At 46.1% G+C, this 24321-nt stretch overlaps 2 protein-coding genes across 3 annotated transcripts in view; one reads left to right on the top strand and one right to left on the bottom strand.

Annotated features, from left to right (window-relative positions):
- The window catches only part of LOC130391291 (trypsin-2-like), a 229205-nt gene that overhangs the window by 117737 nt on the left and 87147 nt on the right, over nucleotides 1-24321 (bottom strand). The window lies entirely within an intron of this gene.
- lipeb (lipase, hormone-sensitive b) overlaps nucleotides 1-24321 on the top strand; it is a 43237-nt gene that overhangs the window by 11290 nt on the left and 7626 nt on the right. For both annotated transcript variants that reach the window (XM_056601344.1, XM_056601345.1), the window contains 9 exons: nucleotides 687-928; nucleotides 4811-5095; nucleotides 6708-6798; nucleotides 8561-8706; nucleotides 9308-9493; nucleotides 15553-15705; nucleotides 19123-19267; nucleotides 20897-21124; nucleotides 22482-22673. In XM_056601344.1, the coding sequence (XP_056457319.1) occupies nucleotides 687-928; nucleotides 4811-5095; nucleotides 6708-6798; nucleotides 8561-8706; nucleotides 9308-9493; nucleotides 15553-15705; nucleotides 19123-19267; nucleotides 20897-21124; nucleotides 22482-22673 (1668 nt within the window). The remainder of the gene's footprint in view (nucleotides 1-686; nucleotides 929-4810; nucleotides 5096-6707; nucleotides 6799-8560; nucleotides 8707-9307; nucleotides 9494-15552; nucleotides 15706-19122; nucleotides 19268-20896; nucleotides 21125-22481; nucleotides 22674-24321) is intronic.

Here is a 24321-nt window from a genome sequence, read left to right on the forward strand (position 1 = left end):
TTATCTTTTATGCTCATTTGTATTCTCTGATCTATTCTCCCTGTTTTGTATTTCTTATGCTCTATGTAAAGCACTTTGAATTGCCATTGTTGTATGAAATGTGCTATACAAATAAAATTGCCTTGCCTTGCCTTGCCTTAATCTCCACCGGTTGTGGAATTGACTTTTTGTGGCACAGGTGTTTTCCCCCAAAACGAAAAGGGCTCAGATCTACAGAGGCCGAATTAACATGCATGTGTTTGTCCAAAACATAAGCTAATTAACTACCGGTATGTCCGTCACATCTCAAAGTTCCCGACTGGGATTAATAAAGCACTTTCTCGTCTGGCATTCTCGCAAGATAGTCTAGCACAAGATAGTCTGCTAGGCGGTTTGACTCCAAGCCGTAGTGTTCTGTGGTCAGACCACAATGTCCACAGTCTCCCCATAGGCATCCATAAACAGACAACCCATTAAGGTGTAGGGGGTGTGGAATCGACTGGCATCTGGCAGAACCACTGGTACAGGCCACTGTGGCTCCTCCTATGTCGTTGGAAGGGGGGGAATTCAGTTGGTTGTACTCCACAACATCACTCATTGATGCTATTGAATCCTTCCCCTTGCATCTGTGTGCGCTCCAAAATGACCCATGTATGTACAACGCATTAACAATATAGTAATACGGCAACGTTTGTCACTCTTCCCAGTGATGGACACCAGGGCAATTTTCGTGGCGGTCCACGCGGTGTGTGAGGAGAACGTCGCCTTCTTCTCGGGCGGCGCCAAGGGGTCCCAGGGGGATGCGGCCCGCAGGCTGGTGGACTCCATGACCCTCATCCAGGAGCACGCTCGGGGCCTGGAGCCCGTCATCCACGGCTTCACCTCCGTCTACCACCACTTTGACTTCGACCCGCACATACCCGCCAATGGCTACCGCTCCCTGGTCAAGGTGAGGGTGTGTGTGTGTGTGTGTGTGTGTGTGTGTGTGTGTGTGTGTGTGTGTGTGTGTGTGTGTGTGTGTGTGTGTGTGTGTGTGTGTGTGTGTGTGTGTGTGTGTGTGTGTGTGTGTGTGCATTTTATTGGAGGGATGTTCTTCTGAGAAAGAGGCAAGCGATAGTGTAAGACTGTACCATAACCTATGATAAGTCAAATCTTCTGAAACGTTGATTCACTCAAATTCTCTATCAAACAAGCTTGGGTTGAAAAGAAAGAACACTTGAAAATAAGAGGCCCTCCCTTCCTGAGGTTCTCTGCCTTGATCACATCAGCCACTGATTACGCACTCACCCACTCACATTGGTGCAAATTATTGACGCACACTAGTGCAATTCCGCTGTTCTGTTTAATTAAATTGTCCCGCATTTGTTCTGTACACAGATTCGCATCACATGTATTTTCAAATCAGTCAAATGCTTCTGTATGCTCTTCATCAATAGGGGTTTTGTCAGAATTAGAGGATGAATGGTTGAACTGGCTGTAAATAATGTGCGTAATAAGCCAGAACGGAGATCTCATGGGACTCCATCCGCTGTTTGATTTCATAGACGTAATCCATGAAGTACAGCCAACGATATCTGGCTATACAGTATACTTATTATTATAAGCTAATAGTCGCCTCTATTCCCTGTCTGTTTGAAAGCAGAAGTTGAACAGACATTGTCATCGTCATCACGTCTTTTTTATCACAGCCTTTTATTGTGAAAGTTCATTAGTTTGTAGAGGCAGTCGGTAACTTAGCTTAGGTGCTGCGCCTCACCTATAGACCACTGTGGGGAACCCTGAAATTTTTGTTTAATGGGCCAAGTAGCTCTGTATGCAACAGTTTTCTGAACGATCGCTTTATTGATTGTGTGCAGGTGCGTGTGAATCACTGTTTTACATTTTACATTTAGGGCATTTAGCAGACGCTTTTATCAGAAGCGACCAAAAAAAATGTGTATGTGTTTGTGAGCATGTCTTCATGTACAGTAGGCAATAGGTTTGTAATTCCTCTACTGAGAAACACATACAATCCATACCATACCTTACTATCTGGCTTTGTTTCAAGGTTGATTATGAGACCTCAAGATAGAGGTATTTCTTAGAGATAACGCACTCCCTCCCTCACTCACCTCTTCTGTATGCAAAAGGTAATCTGCTTCGCAGCTGGTTATTGATGACCAACAAAGGCTTTCCTTGGCTTTAGCAACTCCTAGAAATCTAGTGAACGAGCCAACATGTTAATCATTACAAAAAGTACTGCTCTCAAACATAGGGTAACCGCTTGTTACTGCGGTGTAGTTTGACACTAGCTAACTACCGTCCGGTCTCCCTTTAGTCAAGCATTATTGCACTCATCTTTTGACCGAAGACTATATCGCTTTGGTTATTTTATAATAATTTAATTTGCATTTCATTGTTCCTCTTTGCCTGAACTCCATTTACATATGATGTGAAAGCTAAAATAACCTCAGATTAACCAAAAATAAGAGAGACTTGAATTAAACATATCGCTTTATTAAAGCGCCAGTGAACTGACTGTTTCAGCTGGAATTCGAAAACTACAACATTTCAATGAATGGGCTTTCATCATATAACAAATATTATCACGTTTAAAGCAAAAAGCAGAACGGTTTGGGGTTCAATGGCTTTTTAACACAATTAAAGATCCCATGGAATGAAAAATTCACTATCTGAGGCTTTCTAACATTAAGATGAGTTATCCTAGCCTACCTATGCTCCCTAGTAGCTAGACATTTTGTTGGGTGTAAAACGAGCACTAGGCATCCTGCTCCGCCTTTGAAAAAACAAAGCTCAGACGCGCCAATTTGGAATTTTCCCCGTATGTCATCATAAGGGGAGATGCCACCTCCCCTTTCTCTGCCTTGCCAGCCCAGAGAATTTGCCCCGCCAATGAGCTATGAGCCACGTGTGTGTGTGTGTGTGTGTGTGTGTGTGTGTGTGTGTGTGTGTGTGTGTGTGTGTGTGTGTGTGTGTGTGTGTGTGTGTGTGTGTGTGTGTGTGTGTGTGTGTGTGTGTGTGTGTGTGTACAACACGAAGAAGTGTTGTACACTTCTTTGTTATTTGGATAAACGTTTGGCTGTTGGTGTTATGGCGCGTAACGCGTTGTTTCTTTGACGTCTCTGGCATTTCCACAATTAGACTGTAGTTGGGGTTATCGTTGAGCCCTGCTGCCCGCTGCCGCGAGGCACCACCACCACGAAGCACCACCGCCCGGCAGCGGGCAGCGGGCAGCGGGCAGCGGGCAGCGGGCAGCGGACAGCGGGCAGCAGGCAGCAGGCAGCAGGCAGCAGGCAGCAGGCAGCAGGCAGCAGGCAGCAGGCAGCAGGCAGCGCACGGTTTAGTCTACTTCAGATTGATGTGGAAGAACCAGAGACAACGGAGAACCTGACGCAGTCATTCGTGATTCATAATTTCGTCTGGAGGCGCACACAGCTTTTGGCCGTGATAATATGTATTATATGATGTTATTTAGCTAAAGACCTCCAGGACTGTAACGCAAGTGTTGTATACTTCTTTGTTATTTAGATAACCGTTCTGCTGTTTGTATTTTGGCGCATAACACGTCGGTTCTTTGACGTCTCTGGTATTTCTACAATCAATTATTATAGTTGGGGTTATCTCAGCCATCGTTGAGCCCCGCTGCCCGCCGCCCGCTGCCGCGAGGCACCACCACCACGAAGTACCACCGCCCGGCAGCCGGCAGCGGGCAGCAGGCAGCGCTCGGTTCAGTCTACTTCGGAAGTGGAAGAATCAGAGATGTCGGAGAACCCAACACAGTCGTTTGTGATTCATAATATTGTCTGGAGGCACACACAGTTTTTGGCCGAGATAATATGTATTATATGATATGTATTGTGTTGTACACTTATTTGTTATTTGGATAACCGTTCTGCTGTTGGTGTTATGGTGCATAACACGTCGGACTCTCGTCTCCGGTGTTTCCACAAAGAGACTCGTAGTGGGGGTTATCTCAGCCATGGTTGAGAAGGAATTGGGGGAAATGAACTTTGGCTTTGACTCCCTGAAGTACATGAACCACGACATGGAGGAGAAAGGGATTGTTGCCCGCGATTGTTTCCCGCCGGAGCCTCGCTGCCGAGGGACCGCCGCCTCGGCAGCGGGCAGCGCTTAGGCACCGCCGCCTCCTGCAGTGGGCAGCGCCGAGGCGGTGGTCCCTCGGCAGCGGGCAGCGGGAAGCGGGGCTCAAGCGGCAACAATTCCTTTCTCCTCCATGTCGTGGTTCAGTCTACTTCAGATTGATGTGGACTTGGAAGAACCAGAGAAATCTAAGAACCCGACGCAGTCGTTTGAGATTCATAATATCAGGGCAACACCCCCGCTCTCCTCCTTGACCCGCCTCTCTCCTCCTCATTTGCATTAAAGCTACAGACACCGAAACGGCGCGTTTGGGGAAAGCTTAATGTGCGACTGGCACGTAGTGGCTGTAATTCTGCTCCACGGCTGAATTTCGGGAACGTCTTCAAATAATGTGTTAGGGGCCCACTAATATCTATATTAAAGCATTCATAAGGTAGCATGCCGTGGGACCTTTAATTTAACTGCGTTGAAGATTTGCCGACATCTTACATTTCAATGCAGAAATGTACCATGTATTTTTGGTCCATGTTTGCTTCTTTCATCTGTAATATTATAATTTCTCGTCTGTCGAAGAATTTTTATTTTGAGTAAAAAATGTTGAATGTTTCCTTGGTATTGGCTTGTTGCAGTTGTTAATTTTCAACCCTGCTCCTTTGTCCCCTTCTTTGTCTCTGTCTCTGTGTGTGTTTGTCTCTCTCTCTGTATCTCTTCCCCCTCCTCCCCCTAAAAGGTGGTGCGCTGCTGCATTCTCCACATCATCCACAAGGGGCGCTACATCAGCGCCAACCGCCGCAGCATCTTCTTCCGTGCGGCGCACAATGCGGGGGAGATGGAGGCCTACTGCAGCGCCCTGTGCCAGCTGCGCGCCCTGCTCTACCTGGCCCAGCGGCTGCTGCACGACAACAGCTACGGAAACCTCTTCCTCCAGGACGAGAGCGGCCTCAGCCAGAGCTTTGTGCGGGAGTACGCCTCCATGCACAAGGGCTGCTTTTACGGCCGATGCCTGGGATTTCAGGTGTGTGTGTGTGTGTGTGTGTGTGTGTGTGTGTGTGTTGTGTGTGTGTGTGTGTGTGTGTGTGTGTGTGTGTGTGTGTGTGTGTGTGTGTGTGTGTGTGTGTGTGTGTGTGTGTGTGTGGTTGAAGTTGGTTGGTAGCATAGGGTAGTGGATAATAGGGGTATATAAGATAACAATTCCCGTCCTAAAAGCAACGAAAAACATTTGTAATCACGCAAGGTTTGGTGTGCAAAGCATGCACGGTTCAGGACCGATTGGAAAACAGTATGGAAGAGAGAGCAAAAAGGGCCTGATTTGTGCACATAATATAATTAATAAAAATAGGGACACTTCATAGTAGTGGGACTTTATTATACTACTATATACACAGAAAGTAACAATGAGGACTGGGTGGTCACTGCTCAGTGGAGATCATAAAGGTAGGGAATCGAGAGTAGAGAGAGCAAGTAGGTGGATCCCAAAGTATAATTTAAGTCTGAGAACATGAGGAGTCCCTGGTGACAAATGCAAAGGAAACAAAAGTGATGCTAATCAGTGAACCAACAACGAATCAGTGATGGATAAATCAATCCGAGATGTGCATCATAACAGTATAATCACGTCATACGTGCTATTTTACATGAGCTGTTTTACATGAGCCAGCGCCAGGGGAGCAAAGCCCCCGGGGGCTGACCCTTAACGACAACCATCGCTCTCCCTAAGGGCTTCAGTCTCATTGTTCAACCAAATCAGAACGGTACAAGGAAACCACTAACGGCTTGGGCGTTTTTTTCACCGTTTACAGGAACAAACAAGTGAATGTTACATTATAAAGTACCACTTTTCAGCAATTAAAATAAAACATTGACACGTTTTAGTTGTGACCGTAAATTAATATAATCTCTTCCCTCGTCAACAATCATGACCCTGAATTATGATTGAATAAAAAAAAGATATATAGCTGTAGTACCGAACCAGACCGAAAAAACGTGAAACAATCCTACACTATGAGCCACCTGAACAGTTAAAGCCCTAGTGGCTAGGCTAATGGACTGACTGCAGGAAGGTACTGCGTTCAGGGTTAGATTTTAAGGCCGTGGTTGTTGGACTCTGCAGAAGGGTACTGGGTTCCCACAGACGCCTGCCCTCTCCCTTCGCTTAATAACTGTACCCGCTGTTACCGCTTTGGATAAAAGCTGAATGACTAAATAGTTCAATGTGATTGACAGAAAAGCCTAATATGAGGAGCAGAGGTGTGCAAGGTGGGGTTTATCCACTAATTGGACTTGTTGAGGGAGGACCAAAAAGAATACACTATAATGAAGGAGCTTCCTTTGTTGTTTTTGTTGTTGTTCATCAGATTAGTATTTTTTTATTACTCTATATTTCTCTTAACTTTTCAAATTGTCTCCGTCTGTCTCTCTTATGCAGCCCATCTCTCTAAATCTGACAACATTTTTAAACCAAGAGATTCATTATAACATAAAATGGTAATTCATTAATCCAAGGCAGGATTATTAAAAATCCACTGTGAGGGGTTTTGGCTTATTAATGTTGTGGTCATTAAAGTGGTGTTTTTTGTTTGTAAATTCATAAAGGGTTCTGAGCCTGACTCTCTCCCTGCTCTCTCCAGTTCAGCCCGGCAATCCGGCCCTGTCTGCAGACCATCGCCATCGGCCTAGTGGCGTTCGGAGAGAACTACAAACGACACCAGTCGGGAATAGGTCAGTGAAGTCCTCAGCGTCCGCCACGGCCACGACGGCCGCTGACGGCATCTTGTCCTCCCTTCCCCTGCTCCTGTACCACGCATACACACATGGTTAAGCCATTGATTGTGTACCTGTTTTGATGTGGGTTTGGCTTGGAAATGCTCTTTCATCTGCCGGGGGAGTCCCATGGGGCCCTGGCTGATGTACTCACATGCATATTTAACAATGTTTTGAACGTACGGTCAGATATTGAAGAACACACGCTTTCGCCCAAACACACTCTCGTACATGCATGCTTAAATATTGAGTCTCTAGAAGAGTCCACACACATGCATAAACACACACACACACACACACACACACACACACACACACACACACACACACACACACACACACACACACACACACACACACACACACACACACACACACACACACACACACACACACACACACACACACACACACACACACACAACCAGTGAGTGCAAACTAAAACAAATAATCCTGTGCCCTTTGCTGCACCACAGTGGAGGCAGGCAGTATTGCACCCTATGGTGAGTTGACCCCCCTTCGCTGCTGTGAATAGACAGACACATTAAAGATGTGTGTAGATCCAGGGTTTGTTACTCTTCCCTTCCCTCTGCTTCCCTATCCTGAATGGTTTCACAGGCCCTCAGCTGATGAGGCAATCTGTATGGGACAAAGGAGAGTGTAGTGGCTAAGTTGTATGAATCTCCAGCGAAAGAGCACTGGGTTTGATACCCAATGTCTGAATCCAACCTATAGACACCCTTGAGCAGGATGCCCTAGCCCCTACCTGCTCCTTCAGGATGTGTCCTCTTAAGCTATGTCAAGGTCAAAGTCAGCTTTATTGTCAATTCAAAGATATGTGCCAGACAAATAGAGGAATCAAAATTGCGCCTCTGAACCACGGTGCAATAAGGAGAAAGAAATCATTCTCCTTATTACAGCGGTCTGCTGTCCTGACCATCCCCACCATAGTTGTCCAGGGCAATAATTGGAAACGGATTAGTGTTAAAACCCAGCTGTATTTCTGATTGGCAGTTGAATCTGCAGGTCCTCTGTTTCAGCTAATCGAATTTCAAGTAAGCTATTTAGTGGCAATTAGCTGATGGATAAATCAGTAAACGTTTCAGTGCTGTTAGCGAAGATTGAATGTCCAATGCAATTGATCTCATCTGACAGGCTTGATGACAGCTGAGCTGGTCTCTTTCTTTCAGTCTCTCTCTTTCGGTTTTCCCTCCTCCACACTTATGAAGCAACACTGGATAGTTATTGTTATCTCTCTCTTTCTCTCTCACTAGCCATCTGTCTCTCACCAACTCTGACCCTTCTCTTTCCTGCTCTACTTTCATGTTTCTTTATTTTATTATTATTCCATCTGGTCTTCCATTCGTCCAAACCTCCTGAGATCTTCTGCTACTTATTGACTAATATTACTTTAGCTTGTGGCCTCCCTCTACCCCTTCCTCCATCCCTGATCGACCACTCTCTCCCGAAACGCTCCCCCCTCCCCTTTTGGCAAGCAACCTTTAATTTATTTATTCGTGTGTGTGCGTGCACACGTAGAAAGAGTGTTATTTCCCTGGCCGACTGGCTCGTTCCCTTGACTTCTCTCTCTCTCTCTCTCTCTCTCTCTCTCTCTCTCTCTCTTCTCTCTCTCTCTCTCTCTCTCTCTCTCTCTCTCTCTCTCTCTCTCTCTCTCTCTCTCTCTCTCTCTCTCTCTCTCTCTCTCTCTCTCGCCCCTTAGGCGTAGCCGCCAGCTCGTTCTTCACCTCAGGGAAGTACGCCATCGACCCTGAGCTCCGGGGGGCCGAGTTTGAGCGCATCACACAGAACCTGGACGTGCACTTCTGGAAGTCCTTCTGGAACATCACAGAGACAGAGGTGCTGTCGGTGAGTCAACGCTCACCTATACACACCGGGGTACTCCACTGTGATACGCACCAACTCCCCAGTAAAGGTGAGCAGATCTATAATTCAGAGAGAGAGAGAGAGAGAGAGAGAGAGAGAGAGAGAGAGAGAGAGAGAGAGAGAGAGAGAGAGGAGAGAGAGAGAGAGAGAGAGAGAGAGGAGAGAGAGAGAGAGAGAGAGAGAGAGAGAGAGAGAGAGAGAGAGAGAGAGAGAGAGAGAGAGAGAGAGACCTCAACCTCTCTTGCCCTGAAGGCAGTTAAAAATAATAGAGTGGAACAAATGTGTGTTTGTTCCGGTTTCCTCCCACATCAAACAATACATCCATGTTAGATTACTATCCCTGCCGGTGCCCTTGACCTAGGCACTAGGCACTGGAGCTGGCCCCGAGCACTGCACTGTGGCTGCCCACTGCTCCCAGTCCTGCTGGTGATGGGTTAACGAAGAGAACTCATTCCTTAGGGATACATTTTTCTAAAATAAATATATATAATAATAGTATTGAAATGTATTCCAAAGGCCGGTTCTTTCCTTCAATCCTTATCTGTATCCTTCTCCTCTGTCTTTCTCCACCTCCCCTTTCCAGAGTCTAGCCAGCATGACCTCAACGACGGTCAAGGTTAACCGAGCCCTCTCTGTGCCGCCCGTGCCCTTTGACCTCCCCCTGGTAGACAACCCGAATGTCTCGGTGAACATAGCTGCGCCTTCGGCTCACATTGGCCCAGCCCCTGTTCAGATGAGGCTCATATCCTACGACCTCCGCGAAGGACAGGTAATCCAAACAAATACTACCACACTATATACTCTTACATCAGGGATCACAACTTTTCTGTTTGCCACTGCTTTCTTTTATCAAATCTGTGCACTGGTATATGTATTATTTTACCCCCGTAGACTTCTATGTTACACGTCTCTATTAAAAGTGTGGTTATTAAGTTTCAGAAGCTATTATTTGAGGGTAATTGTTAAGAAACCGTATTGCCCTCCGTCAGCTATGAGTTAAATGCGCTGTGAGAATGAGTTTTGAGTTGATCTGCGTCGATCTCTGTATGAGCCTCGCAACAGTCAAAAGAGTCAAAAGATGCCATCTACATTCAAGGGTAGTGACGAAAGAAAAGTTAGTCTCAAATGAGTTGGAAAGGCTCTTAAGTCCGAGAAAGGGTTGGGCTTCCCAGTATAATGCTACTAAGGTAAGGTACCACAACGTTGGCTTGGGTAGTTCCATACCTCCTTCCTTCCTGGAGATAGAGTTTCAATTCCTGCTGTCACACTGGGTTCTTCAGGGTTGGCCAAAGATTACATGGAATACCTATTTTTTGTGCATTGTCCATGAAAAGGCAAACAAATAAAATGCGAGACATTACTATTTCTTTAGGTACCAAATAAACAATTAAAATAATGTCCTGTTGAATTTGAACTTGTGAAACTGAGAACTTGCTGTCTCTCTGAGCGAGATTAAATGAATGTTTATAATTGGTATGTTATTCGATAGCCTAATTTTTATACAGGTTAGTTAATAATCATATTGGTTTAAATAAACAATTGTATCATATTTCTCAATTCTTGCTGAGTAAGAATCCCGTGTGAAAGGATCCTTTTGTGCAACTTTTCGCACGGAAGAAAAATTTAGAAAAATAACCCTTTTCTATGGTTACTTCTGGTGAGATTTTTTGGGGAAATATGTACAGCTTGAGCTTCCAAATATGACATAACAACCAACCGAGTCAAGGTATCTGCTGAAACCAGATCATTGTGCAAATGTGCCTTGAACTTGGCAGGAACCTTTTTTTAATTAGGTGAGTGCCAGTGACGTGCGGTGAAGTCAGTAAGTGGGTAGGCACTGAGTTATGAAAGCCAGATTACCTCATTTATTGTTTAGGCTAATAGGCTACGTGACAACAGTAGGCTATGCACAAGCGCGGCGCACAATCCGTTTGAAACGAGCGAACAATTTTCGGTCCCTTTTTCTGCAAGAGTGCATCAAGTGTTGGCATAGGCCTCCCTTTTGCCAGTAGCTCATTTTTGCTAGTAAAGTTGAGTTTAGAGAAATTTCTTAGCTCTAAAATATCGGTAGATGTTGCTGCTGTCATTTTAACTTTTTGAGTTTCGCGGGGATTACGTGTAGCCGGTGTAATGACGTCAGCTTCGCAAATGTCCAGTAATATCTCGATTTCGATTGGTCCATGTTTGATACGTAGCGTAGATGATTACTGGCATAACATATTTACGTACAAAGGCACAGCAGAGTTGTGCCTTTCGGCGTAGATGTTAAAGAATACAGGATCGAAGTGCGCATGCGCCACATTAGTTTTTCGTTGCCGTTCACAATGAATGGACAGTAAAGGCACTGCTTATTCTACCGGTTTTTGTATTTGATGTTGCGTAACTGATACAATTGTCATCGTAACGTCTAAACAATTGGAATAACGTATATATTGCATATATAAAACACAAGAATACTCGGTACAAATACAAATACAAGTTTATTAAATTAAATTATTAACATTTTTACGTTTGAATTTTGTCAGGGTAGGCAGTGCCTACCTTGCCTACCCTGACTGCACGTCACTGGTGAGTGCTGCATGCAGCGCTCAACTCCTCCTCACCTTCAAAGCTCTTCACCACCTAGCCCCCCCCTACCTGTCTGACCTCCTCCTCCCCCACCGCCCTTCCCGAGCCACCCGTTCCTCCTCCACTCTCATCCTGACTACACCAACATCCCGATTAAAAACTTTTGGCGACAGAGCATTCTCACGCACAGCACCCCGACTCTGGAACTCCCTCCCCCAATCTGTTCGCCACTCTCCCTCACTCACAACATTCAAGTCCCGCCTCAAAACATACCTCTTCACCCAAGCCTATGATCTTCCGTATCCCTAGCCACCATTACCCAACTGCCTACACTTCTACCCCCTGTTACATCTCAATAACTGTTTTGTTTTTTTTCTGCCTGTGCTGTGTATGCTTGTGTTGTCCCCCCTGTCTGTAATCCCCCCCCCCCCTTCTTTGCCTGTAAATGTAAATGTGTCCTGCTTGTACTGTCCCCCTGTCTGTAATACCCCCCCCCCCCCCTTCTTTGCCTGTAAATGTAAATGTGTCCTGCTTGTACTGTCCCCCTGTCTGTAATACCCCCCCCCCCCCCTTCTTTGCCTGTAAATGTAAATGTGTCCTGTTTGTACTGTCCCCCTGTCTGTAATACCCCCCCCCCCCCTCTATGACTTTGTAATCTGCGACTTTGGGTATCTGAAAAGCGCAATATAAAATAAAGATAATATTATTATTATTATTAACTATTGCTCTTCATAAGTTTTATTCTTTCTTTCCTATTTATTATTCTCTACAAACCTTGGGACCTATCTCCTTCCAAAAAATTTCGTCTACAGGCTCCATTCAAATTTTAAAATGTTCAGAATAGCTTGAATTTTTTTTTTTTACATGGGATTCAATGGGAGGACAGCTGTACTTCAACTGTTTAAGACATAACAAAATCAATTTTAAACTGTTTATCTTCGTTCAAACCATTTAACAAATCTACATACTGCATTTTCTAGTTATTATCATAAAAAAAATTGTTGTTGTTTTCAGCGACGCTGCTGGAGTGTCAGCTCAGTGAATGTCAGTGAATGCATATAGGGGAAACACTGATATAGGTGTTATTGGGCCCCTAATACAGTATTTGAAGACGTTCAAGAAATTCAGCCTTGGTGCAGAATTACAGCCTCTACTAGCCATCCCCACAATGAGTTTTCCACAAACATGCCATTTTTTAGAGGCGGGTCACGATGGAGGGTGGGGGTGCGGCCCTGAGCAGAATGCGGCCACGGTACCATGTGCTAGTGTTTACAGTTGATGTATCGCAATTGCTGGGATTCATAATATCATCCGGAGGCGCACAGCTTTTGGCCGTGTTCTGTAAATATTCTAGAACACTCCAGGTTCTCCGGCGCGAGTCCTGGAGCTCTATATCTAAACAATATAATATAAGATAAAGATATCTATATAATATAATATATATTATCACGGACATATATTATCTGTGTGCGCCTCCGGATGATATTATGAATCTCAAACGACTGCGTCAGGTTCTCAGACGTTTCTAGTTCTTCCACTTCCAATTCAATTAAGTACAGACTGAGCGGGACATGGAGGAGAAAGCGCTACCGAGGGCGCTACTGGGGACCTGAGCCCCTCGGTAGCAGGTCTCCCACCAGAGCCCCGCTTCCGGGGCACCACAGATGCAACGTCAGAGAACCCGACGCAGTCTAGTCTTCTCACTAAATGGGAGCTTTACGCAAAACTCACCTTATGTTGTATATTATGCGCCATAACACCAACAGCAGAACGGTTATCAAAATAACAAAGAAGTGTTGTACACTTGCTTTACAGTGTGTGTATATTCACACACACACATGTGGCGCTCGCAGGTTTGTAGCTCATTGTCTAATTGGCTGGCCAAATTCTCTGGGCGGGCAAACCAGAGAAAGGGGAGGTAACCTGGCCCCTTATGACGACATATGGGGCCAAATTCCAAATCGGCGTGTCTGAGCTTTCATTTTTCAATGAAAAATGTGTAAAAGCACTGTGTAAAACACTGTGTAAAACAGTGCTTGTTTTACACCTAATGTCATTCATTTCTAGCCATTGGGGGACCATATGCAGGCTAGGGAACTCATATTAATGTTAGAAAACCTCATAAAGTGAAATTTTCATGCCATGGGACCTTTAACTCGTATGAATATGACATCACCTGTTAAAAATGTAAAAATGCATCATTACATCGGTTAGGGATCATTGATTTGATCTCGTTCTCAGTTGAAAGGACATTCAACGCTCCCAGGGCTCTGCTGTGAAACAAGGAACAACAATTATCTTTCCCTCAACATGAAATAATAATCAAACTATCGGGGACCTGCAGTGCAATGTGACAACAACCTCAACCTGAGGGATCATTTACAAGAAAGTGCTATTAAACAATATCATAAAAAAGATGACATAACTGACATAACTGGTTCAGCAGTACTCACTGGCGCTGACTGTCAAGCCTTGGGTCTTAAGGCCTACAGGTTATTTGCCAAAACACTAGACAGTCCACATGTGAAGAGCCCAGTGCCGATCTCTTTGTATTCCTTGCGGAGGGAAAGACTTGTTCAGAACAAACTGAAGATCCAGGGATTGATAAACCTAATGCTCCAAGAGCATTGGGTTTATCCACCACATCAGAGGATTTAGTTGAGCAGGTATTGGAGACTCTTGTTCATTCATCGACGTCTCTTTCCTGAGGGTTTTCCTTGTCTGGCTATTCCTTGCAATGAGTGTTTTCCGAAGTAAAAAAGTAAATAAATATGTGTTAATATTAGGACAGGGTTGAATTTGTCCAGCCTATAAACAATCACAGATCGTAAGTGAAAATGTCCTTATCTTAAAATGAGGGGCACCATTATGCCTATTTTTAAAGGGTAATTCTGGATCAGCACTCAGCAAGGCATTTCATACAATGTGCCCACCTTTTCCACGGCTTCTTTTCGAAGATGCTCTGATGCCCTGCAGATGCTGTCGTATGTGCATGTTCATCGCATCGGACAGTTGTAATCAGCTTCTCCGTTTTCAATCCTAAAAGTTATTGTTTCTCCTGGAAGAGGTAGCGGTCGGTGGTAGAAATGGGATACCGCCACTTTCATCCTGCTCACGGGGGTTTCAATAGCTCTGATCCCTTTGCGCACAGACATCAGGCTTCAGACACCATGCTCAGTTTGATGTATATTTTGGAGATGTGCTGGATGGGAGGATGCTAGTGGTTGGATTGGAGGCTATCTCTAGCTTAAATAGCTTGCACAAAACTTTGCCACGAGGTTCCACAATTTTGCCGTCTACTGAACAAAATCCAAAGTGTTGTTTTGCATTTCTGCCACAAAAATAAAACGTTCTCCCCTGTAGAGATAGTCTGAGTTTGGCCTTGTCTTCCCTGGGCTATTGTATTTGACCTGTCCAGCAGCAGTTGGACGCATCCTCCCATTAAATGCAAAGCGGTTCCTAATGAAGGCTTAAGGCTGCCCCTCCCTCCTTGCCTCCCCTTCTTCATCAGCCTTTAACAGTCCATCAATATGGCTTTTTCTTTCTCCTCTCGTTTAGATAAGCCAGCCTCCTGTATTAAATGCCTCTGCCCCTCTCTCGCTCAATCCCTCGCATGGACCCGTTCTTGCTGACAGACTCTTTGTCTTTCTCCCTCTCTCTCTCCCCCTCCTTCTCTCTTGCTCTTTCCCTGGTCAGGTTTTGTTTCACACTTTCAACCCTCAAATTCTCTCGGGAGTTCTCTTCTTTCCCTCTCCCCTCGCTGTAGCCTGGCACAGAACCAGGCCTCTTATCAGCATACACCCTGAACCATTGATCTCAGTCCAACAAGCAGCAATGCTGTATTAATGTTGCGAAACACAAGCTGACCTCAGCGGAATACCCCCCAGGCACACTCTTGTGCGCTTGCTCTTTCTCTTCCTCTCCACTTGAATTGGTGGAAATTAAGGTATGTTTACTGTTCCAGTAAACATCCCTTGATTTCCTCTAATTCAATTTGGGTTCATTGCATTTTATGAACTCATTTAGTAGACCTGACGTCCTCCTTATTGCTTATGTGTTATTCTCTTCTTTTTTTTTTTAAATCCCTCTCTGTTTGTACTCTTCTGACCCTCCATGAAATTAGAAGAGCTTTATTGGCCGGGCCAACGGCAATATACATTTGTCAAAGCACTAAAAGAGTTGAGTAATATTCCAAAACAAGATTTCAAAACATTCTCTCTATATCTCTGTCTCTCTGTCTCTGTCTCTCTACCTGTCTAGGACAGTGAGGCGCTGCTGTCCCTCACCCGCTCTGAAGGGGGCGCCATGTCCCTGTCACTGGGACTCAAGACCAAGCACCTCCCGCCGTCCCCGTGCCTGCTCATCCACTTCCATGGTGGGGGCTTCGTGGCGCAGACCTCCAAGTCCCACGAGGTACCCTACTACCTCCTTCCCCATGATCATTTCCTGCCAAAACTCATTCTCTGCGTCTCTCAGGAGATGCCAGGATCCCCTGTGGGGAAACAAAGATGAATCGTTGGGGTTTGTGCCTCTTTAAGACAATCCGATGGGATTGTGAGTCGGCAGTCATGACTAAACCAATCCCAGGAGATCCCGATGGGAATCCGTATCGAGGATTATCATAGAGTTAAAACCTCCCAAGATGCCCTTGTAGAATCTTAAAACGTTTTTGTTTTTTTTCAGATGCTTTTGAGGAAATGGAGGAATTTATGGAGACGAGATGAAAAAGTTTAGTGCTAACCACTCCCCATCAGATCAAAACGGCATACTCGTTCCTCATATCTAAAAAATATTACTTATTATGTAGCACCCTGGGAACTCATGCATTGGCACTGCTTTTTTATGTCGGGCTTGGATGGCAATCTCTGATGTCTGCTGAAACCCCCCCATCTCCTTTACATCAAATGCTGACAGTATTTTTCCCAAGCTAATATAAATTGAACTGTGGGTAATTAAAGTGAAGACTTGTTGTCAGCGGAGGAGCAGGGGGGTTAGAAGACTCAAGCCTCCACCTTCCCGCTCGATCGCCCGGCTCCTAATGAGCCCGTTAGGCAAATTAGACGGTAATAAATCCTCCCGCATCCTCCTCCTCCACCTCCGACTTGATCCGGGAGCTTTGGCCTTCTCGCCTCCTCTCGCCTCCTCTCGCCTCCTCTTTCACTCTTCTCCGCTGCCACATCCGGTGAGACCAGCACGCCTCAGGCGATGGGGCCTCCATTTCTGGGGGTATTTTCTGAAGTATTTATTTATTCTTTTTATTTCCATATTTTTCCTCGACATTTCATTGAGCTATGAGGTCTTATCGCCCTCCCCTGGTTGATGTTATATTCATTTATTGTATTAGTATTATAATACTTTTTGGGCATACATTTTAATGGATTTGAGCTCTAGTTGAACCTGGGTTTTCAAACCCCATGATGGGGGGGTGTAGCAGGCGGTCTGGCCTTCGCCCCAAGCTGTGTGCGGTCCGGGTGTATGGGGCTGCTTTAACATACCGTCTTTTCAGCGACAGAAGACGGCATGAAGCCACATGAGGCCGTCTGTGATGTTGGGTCTCAGATCTGCAACTGGGTAGCAATCAGTCGTCTGAGAGGGGGTTATGTGAGGAGAGAGTCTCGTAGAATTACCATACAACAGTAAGTGATGTGGAGGAAAAACAACCCCCCCCACCCCTCCCCAGCAATAACACACTATCCCTCCCTCTTTCTTCCTTCTTCTGTTATTTTCTTGAAAAGAAATGTAAAAGGCTGTTTAAACTTGGTCCCTGATATGGGTTTGAGTGTATTAGGTAATGTTTATGAGAACGTGACATGATTTGAGGGGTCCACAAATTTTTTCCTTGCAATATCAGCATCGCTGGTTACCATGGTACCCACAATCTATTTTGTTTTCTTTTTGGGATTGGCATTGCAGACTCTCAAACACTCCGGTACATGAGTACAGCCAACAGCGAGCCACAATACCTTCACTACTGAAGCAATCCAAGCGTGTTGCACGGTATTGTGGGACATCGACTAACCAAAGTACCTTTCAAAGTGTCCCTCTTTGTCGTGTCTCTCTGCCAATCCGGCCTCTCTGCCGGGACTCCCTTCACCCCTGTTCTCACTTCCCTGTCCTGGCCCATCTCCCTGTGGGCAAGGGCAGAGGGCCAAGGTGGTGTTGGGGTGGAGGGCCAGGGTGGGGGTGTTGGGACAGGAGATGAATAGTGAGCCTTAAGGTACTGGAGTCCACGGCGTTCCTGTCCTCTGAGCCTCATCGATCCTCCTGGTGCAGTAATAGATGTGCTGTGACCAGGGGGGGGGGGGGGGGGGGGGGGGGGGGTGTGTGTGTGTGTGTGTGTGTGTGTGTGTGTGTGTGTGTGTGTGTGTGTGTGTGTGTGTGTGTGTGTGTGTGGCAGAGCTAGATTAACTGCTGCGGTCGTCTAAGGATGAGTGGAACTCAAATTCCCATTAATTTCTGTGTTGGAAGCGTTGGCCATGGCATTCCTATACCACTGTGTGGGTAAACAAATGTTATTGCATGGCCTGTTTCTGTTGTTTTCATTTTGAATGATGGGGAGTAAGGTAACCATGTAGGATTTATGAGACCTCTATAATCAACTGGCCTTGCCATCGCCAAACAAACAAACAAACGGACCGCTCACACGTTCCTCCTGCAGTATGCTGTGATTGTGTGCTTCTGTCATCATTCATCTGATTCCCCATCTGATTGGCAGGCGAGGCTATAGGCTCTTGTCCCATGATGACACCCTTCAGTGGAAAACAGTTTGCATAAACACATTAAGCCACTCACGCACTGCCTCACTCCAAAGTGTAATTGAACACTGCATGTGCACACCAGACATGCACACAGTTACCCGTGGCTTCAAATCTATAGTGACAGAGAGGACTTAAGAGGCAGCCAAGCTGTCACCCAGAGCCGGTTGGGTGCTGGGATTTATTTATTTATTTATTTATTCATAGTTATACTTATAATCTCTGGCAGTTGAGTTGACCCACACGAGTGTGCACAGACAAACTCACCCACATGCACAGAGAGGTTGTGCAGGTGACCGTGTGACCCCTATGTGATGACGTAATGGACAGTCAACCAAGCATTTCAACCTGATTCCAGTTGGCAAAATGTGGGATTTTGTGCTCCACATTTGGCTGCACTAACAACAACAACAGGATAGTTGGATGAAAGCACAGTGTTTGGCTAGAGCGAGAGCCGTGGGAGTTGAGATGTGGTAGTGGATGTGTGACGGCGGAGGAGAGCTTTGTAGCAGACCAGACAGCTCAGGATTTACGGCCCACTTGTTGAATCCACCATCTTCTCCTTTTTCCTTATTTTTCAAAGTCGTGGCTCTGGTGGTTGAGTGCAAACGGTTCTTTCCCAGAGGCATGTATGAGAATAGAAAGCTGTTAACTTGCCTGCCTTTGGTGGGTAGCCACCGCCAGCAAAAGAAAAAAGGAGGAAAAAAAAGGGAAGGGCTCGTTCACGCTGGGAGCCGAGGTGAGAAATCGACTTTGTGTTTCTGCGCTTACAACGCTCCTGCAGGACTGGGAGGAGGTGTGACCACGGGCTTCCTGTTGGGATTGAGACTTATTAACCGGACGTTTCTATTTTTTCCTTCTCCTTTTGAAATAAAACATGTGCAGCAGATGCCGTTTGAGAGAGCATCTGTAGCTTTCACAACTTTATAATTGTATTTCTCTCTCTTTTGATGTTCCTCCTCATCTCCATCTCTCTTTCCATTAACTTTATCTCTATTTAATTAGCTGTGAGAAGAAAGGGAACCAGCAGCCTTTTGTTCAAAGGACTTTCTCTCTTCCCTGGTGTGTGCTGCAGCCCTACCTGAAGAGCTGGTCCCAGGACCTGGGGGTTCCCATCCTGTCAGTGGACTACTCCCTAGCCCCGGAGGCCCCCTTCCCCCGAGCCCTGGAGGAGTGCTTCTATGCCTACTGCTGGGCCCTCAAGAACCACCACCTGCTGGGTAACACACACACATACACACACACACACACACACCACCACGCAGCTGCTTACGCACTCACACACTCTCTTTTTATTTAATTTGTTAATGCAAGACGAGAGAATGAAAACAATGAGCACTTCTGCAAATCCTCCCTTAAGCATGCCGTCCTGGTGAACGCACACACACCCTTCTGTGTGGCGTCTGACTGCCTTCTCACAGAAGGCTGCAGAGAGCCATGGCTAACACTGTAGGCTGAAGTCGACTGTGCTGCAGTGCATCGCTGTGTTCCACAACGTCTGCAGTACTCCAGTATAGGCGCCCCAACACCCAGAGCAATACATGGGAGAAATCCAGTAAAGGATAAAAAACAAAAGCTGCCCCTCTTCCCGACAAACACAAAGGAGAAGTTAACAACGTGCTCAGTGCAATATGTGGCTATCGTAAAGGAAAAGCCAGAGAATTAAAAAAGAAGGACAGCCAGAGGCTGCTTGGATTCTCTGCCAGCCTCCCACAGCAGACAGGAGGAACAGTATTGCAGGAGCCCAACACAGACGTTGGCTAATGGCGGAGTGAGTCACAATCTCCTCGCCTCCTGCCCTCCGGCGTAGTTCACATAGCAACCGATAAAAAAGTATTTTATTTTTTACATTCTCCTTATTCTCTTTTTCTTTCTTTCCCAATCTCACTCCACCCCCCGCTGCTGCGGCGGCTGCTTCTATCTCTTCTTCTCCCGTCGCCTTCCTCCCTTTCTCCTATGCTTCTGCTTCTCTGTTCATTCTCCTACTTCCTTCCTCCTTTGTTTTGATCTATTTTCCTTCGTTCTCTCTCCATTCCTCTTCTTTCTTTTCTGGTATTTGTTCGTCATTATGTGCTCCCGTCTTTATTGCCGTTACCCTTTATTAAACAATTTGTCACTCATTTCCTCATTCCCTTGTTTTCTTCCCCTCATCCATTTCTCTCTCTCTCTGTCTCTCTTTATATGTCTCTCTCTGACTCTGTCTCTCCCTGTCTCTCCCTGTATCTTTGTCCCTCTGACTCTGTCTCTCCCTCTCTCCCCCTGTATCTCTGTCCCTCTGACTCTGTCTCTCCCTCTGTCTCTCTCTGTATCTCTGTCCCTCTGACTCTGTCTCTCCCTCTGTCTCTCTCTGTATCTTTGTCCCTATGATGCTGTCTCTCCCTCTGTCTCTCTCTGTATCTCTGTCCCTCTGACTCTGTCTCTCCCTCTGTCTCTCCCTGTATCTTTGTCCCTCTGACTCTGTCTCTCCCTCTGTCTCTCTCTGTATCTTTGTCCCTATGATGCTGTCTCTCCCTCTGTCTCTCTCTGTATCTTTGTCCCTCTGACTCTGTCTCTCTCTGTATCTTTGTCCCTCTGACTCTGTCTCTCTCTGTATCTTTGTCCCTCTGACTCTGTCTCTCCCTCTGTCTCTCTCTGTATCTTTGTCCCTATGATGCTGTCTCTCCCTCTGTCTCTCTCTTTATCTTTGTCCCTCTGATGCTGTCTCTGTATCTCCTTCTCTCTGTATCTCCTTCTCTCTGTCTCTGTCTCTACATCCCTTTATCTCCCGCTCTCTCGGTCTCTCATTCTCTGTCTGTCTCTTTCTCTCCCTCTCTGGTTCGCTGTCTCTATATCTCCCCCTCCCCTCCCAGGCTGGACGGGGGAGACTGTGTGCCTGGCGGGGGACAGCGCCGGAGGGAACCTTAGCGTGACCACGTCGATGCGTGCGGCGGCACACGGCGTGCGCATGCCCGACGGCATCGTGGCGGCATATCCTGCCACCCTGCTCACCGCCTACGCCTCGCCATCCCGCCTCCTCACCCTCATGGACCCCCTGCTGCCGCTCAGCGTGCTCTCCCGCTGTCTGGCCGCCTACGCAGGTGTGTGTGTGTGTCTGTGTCTGTGTCTGTGTGTGTGTGTGTGTGTGTGTGTGTGTGTGTGTGTGTGTGTGTGTGTGTGTGTGTGTGTGTGTGTGCGTGTGTGTGCGTGTGCGTGCACATGTTATTTTGTGTGTGTTTGTGTTGCCATTTAACTGTCTTTACATAATTGCCAGAGAATCCGTGATCCTTACAATTTGGTGCTACCGAGTTCCGACAAGAATCGAGTGTCTCACTCTCTAGCTCTCTCTCTCACTCACTCACTCTCTCCCCCTCCCTCCCAGTCTTCCGGTGCGCACGCTACACTCTGTGACACCGTGCCTAGCCGCGGGGGGCAGGTGGGGGGGCAGGCAGTCTCTTCACTGTCATCAATTCCCTGTTTTTCGTTCCTCTCATTAACATAGTGGCTGTGTTATTTGTCTGTTTTTCCATCTCCTCCTCCCCCTCCTCCTCCTCCATTGTGTTGCTGATGGATGACCTGTGTGATACATGCATATTGTTTCTGCCTCTGCTCTGTAATGACACCACAATCTGTTGGGCACCGGCTTTATATTCCACTTTCTGGGAGACTGTGATGTCCTTCTTGCCAATTGAACCTCCTTACTGTCTCTAACTATGTGCATAATATTTAATTATTATCTAAATGCATGACTACGTCTGCGCTGAGCTTCGAGAGAACATGAAACCTCAAATGGATTTTTTTTTGCATTTATCATTCCTTGCTCAGTTCCTCCTCGTATATTTAATCTGTTTCTCAAATCAGAACCAGGTTTTTTAACATTTGAAACAAATCACTTTTTTTGTGATTGTGTAGCCGAGCTTGAGTGGGCGGACATGGGGGCCCGATTTAATTTAAAAGTATTAGTGGCTGGATACAACTATTACCAATCATGCCCATGGGCTACCCAATCCCATCCCCTCCTACCCTCATGTATCTTGTTGTTTACTTCCAAACCTAAGAAGTAATGGAAGCTGGAACTTAAAGGGGAAGTGTTTAGGATTTAGTATAATCTAGTGAGGTTGCATATTTCAACCAGCTGAACGTTAAGCTATGAGCCAATTGAATAAGTGCGTATTATATACGCACTTATAATAATATACAATCTATGGCTAAAACTCAAGCCAATAGAGGTTGCTAATAATGCTAACTTCCACACTAACATTGTCAGAAACATTCTGGATTTAATGCCCAATTTCGAGAATTTAACTGTTGGTAATCCTCGAACAAGAAGCCCCACCCCTGTCCGCATGCATCTGAATTCACCGTGAGTCCCTTTGGATAAAGGCGTTTGATAAACACCCAGAGGGGAGTAAGTACCCACTTGTCCCTCGTGTGTGTTCTCCCGGTGCTGTGGAGCAGGCAGTGCAGAGCAGACGGAGCGGCCCGTGGAGAAGGTCAGCACACTGGGCATGGTAAGGAGGGACACGGCCCTGCTGCTCCGGGACTTCAGACAGGGGGCGTCCAACTGGATCCAGTCCCTCCTCGACCCCAACAAGACCTCCACCCCCGCCATCACTGGCCAGACCGCAGAGGGCCCAGCAGCAGACCCTGGTACTGTACTCTGCTGCTCAACTACTGCAGTATTATACTACTCTACTGCTATAGTACTCTACTACTCTACTACTTTACTCCTCTACTAGTCTATTACTGCATTTTTCTACTTCTCTACCAGTATTTTGGTTTGCCAGTTCTCTACTACTCTAGTCCTCTGCTCCTCTTCTACTCTACTCCTCTACTAGACTACTACTGCAGTATTTTACTACTCTACTACTTTACTACTCTACTTCTCTAGTGCTCTTCTTCCCAACCACTCTAGTCCGGTGTCATCCACCTGCCGCCCTTATCTTTTCACTGAAACATGGAATACTCACAGACTATTCCATGTTCTCACATGTCTTTATACTTATGGTATTGTGTGTGTGTGTGTGGAGAATAGAGATTGTATTTACTCACTTCCTCGTTCATGTCGTGCAGAACCATATCCAGCTTTAAGAAGACGATATGTGTCTTCTTGCTGTTTCGGAGCAGTGATTAAGCCAACACGGTTATCTACTATGTTCGTATTATCCTGCAATGCTAATTACATGAATAGAGGTGCTTATTAAAAAGTATCTCCTCAATTAAAATCTCAGGCAACCAATTATTGCTCCAAGCCCCCCATCCATTTCCATTCCCCCTCAGGGGCTGAACCAGCGGTGCCCTGCCTGTAGCAGTGTGTTGAAGCTGCTACATGTCTGGTGCTGCTTCATCGTTATAATTATTCTCCCCCTTTGTGCTTTTAATGCTGACTAATTACAGCGTCATAGGTGGCTGTAGATGCCACTGTTGTCTTGTGTAGTAATGTTTCAAAAGTTTCTTTATTTCTAGATGAATTGTGTGCTGATGCTGTCTTGGCGACATTGTTCTTGTAGAAGACATTTTAATAACGGTTTCATACACATAATGAGTTATAAATGTACAATGCGTGTTGTTTTCCCCCCTGCTGCTTTCGTGTTTGTGTGCGTGTTAATGTTCATGCCTCTAGCCTGAGGCCAGAGGACAACCGACTTGAAATAAGTTTAAATGAGTGGAGCAACTTAAGTGCAGCCTCCACCACCATTACCGTGGTTGGCTAACATCAGACTTTATTCCTCTCCTCTCGGTGTCCTTCAAATATCCCCTGAATCAATTGGAATTGAGCGTATGGCCACTTTCACCTTCATATCCTCTCTCAGAGTGCACAGTCCATCTTGTTCCCTAATGAACCTCTCTATCACAGTGTTCTCTCTAATGTTCCTTCGCTCTCAAACATTCAATCTGCCACTCTCTCTTTCTCTCTGCCTCTCACCCATTGTCTCTTTTTTGTATTTAGATTTCAGTGTTTAAAAGGTCCGTTCCGTCATATATATGCTCATGTATCAACTTTTTTTTTTATCTTTTTGTTGTAATCTAAAATGCCTCTTTATTAATTTGTTTACCGCGTTTTTAATAAGCTCAAATATCTCCTTTTTGTCTCTCTTCCTCTCTCTATCCCTCCCTCTTTCTGTCCCTCTCTCTGTCCCTCCCTCTCTCTGTCCCTCCCTCTCTCTGTCCCTCCCTCTCTCTGTCCCTCCCTCTCTCTGTCCCTCCCTCTCTCTGTCCCTCCCTCTCTCTGTCCCTCTCTCTGTCCCTCCCTCTGTCCCTCCCTCTCTCTGTCCCTCTCTCTGTCCCTCCCTCTCTC

This window comes from Gadus chalcogrammus, chromosome 11, assembly GCF_026213295.1.
Source record: "Gadus chalcogrammus isolate NIFS_2021 chromosome 11, NIFS_Gcha_1.0, whole genome shotgun sequence".
NCBI lineage: Eukaryota > Metazoa > Chordata > Actinopteri > Gadiformes > Gadidae > Gadus > Gadus chalcogrammus.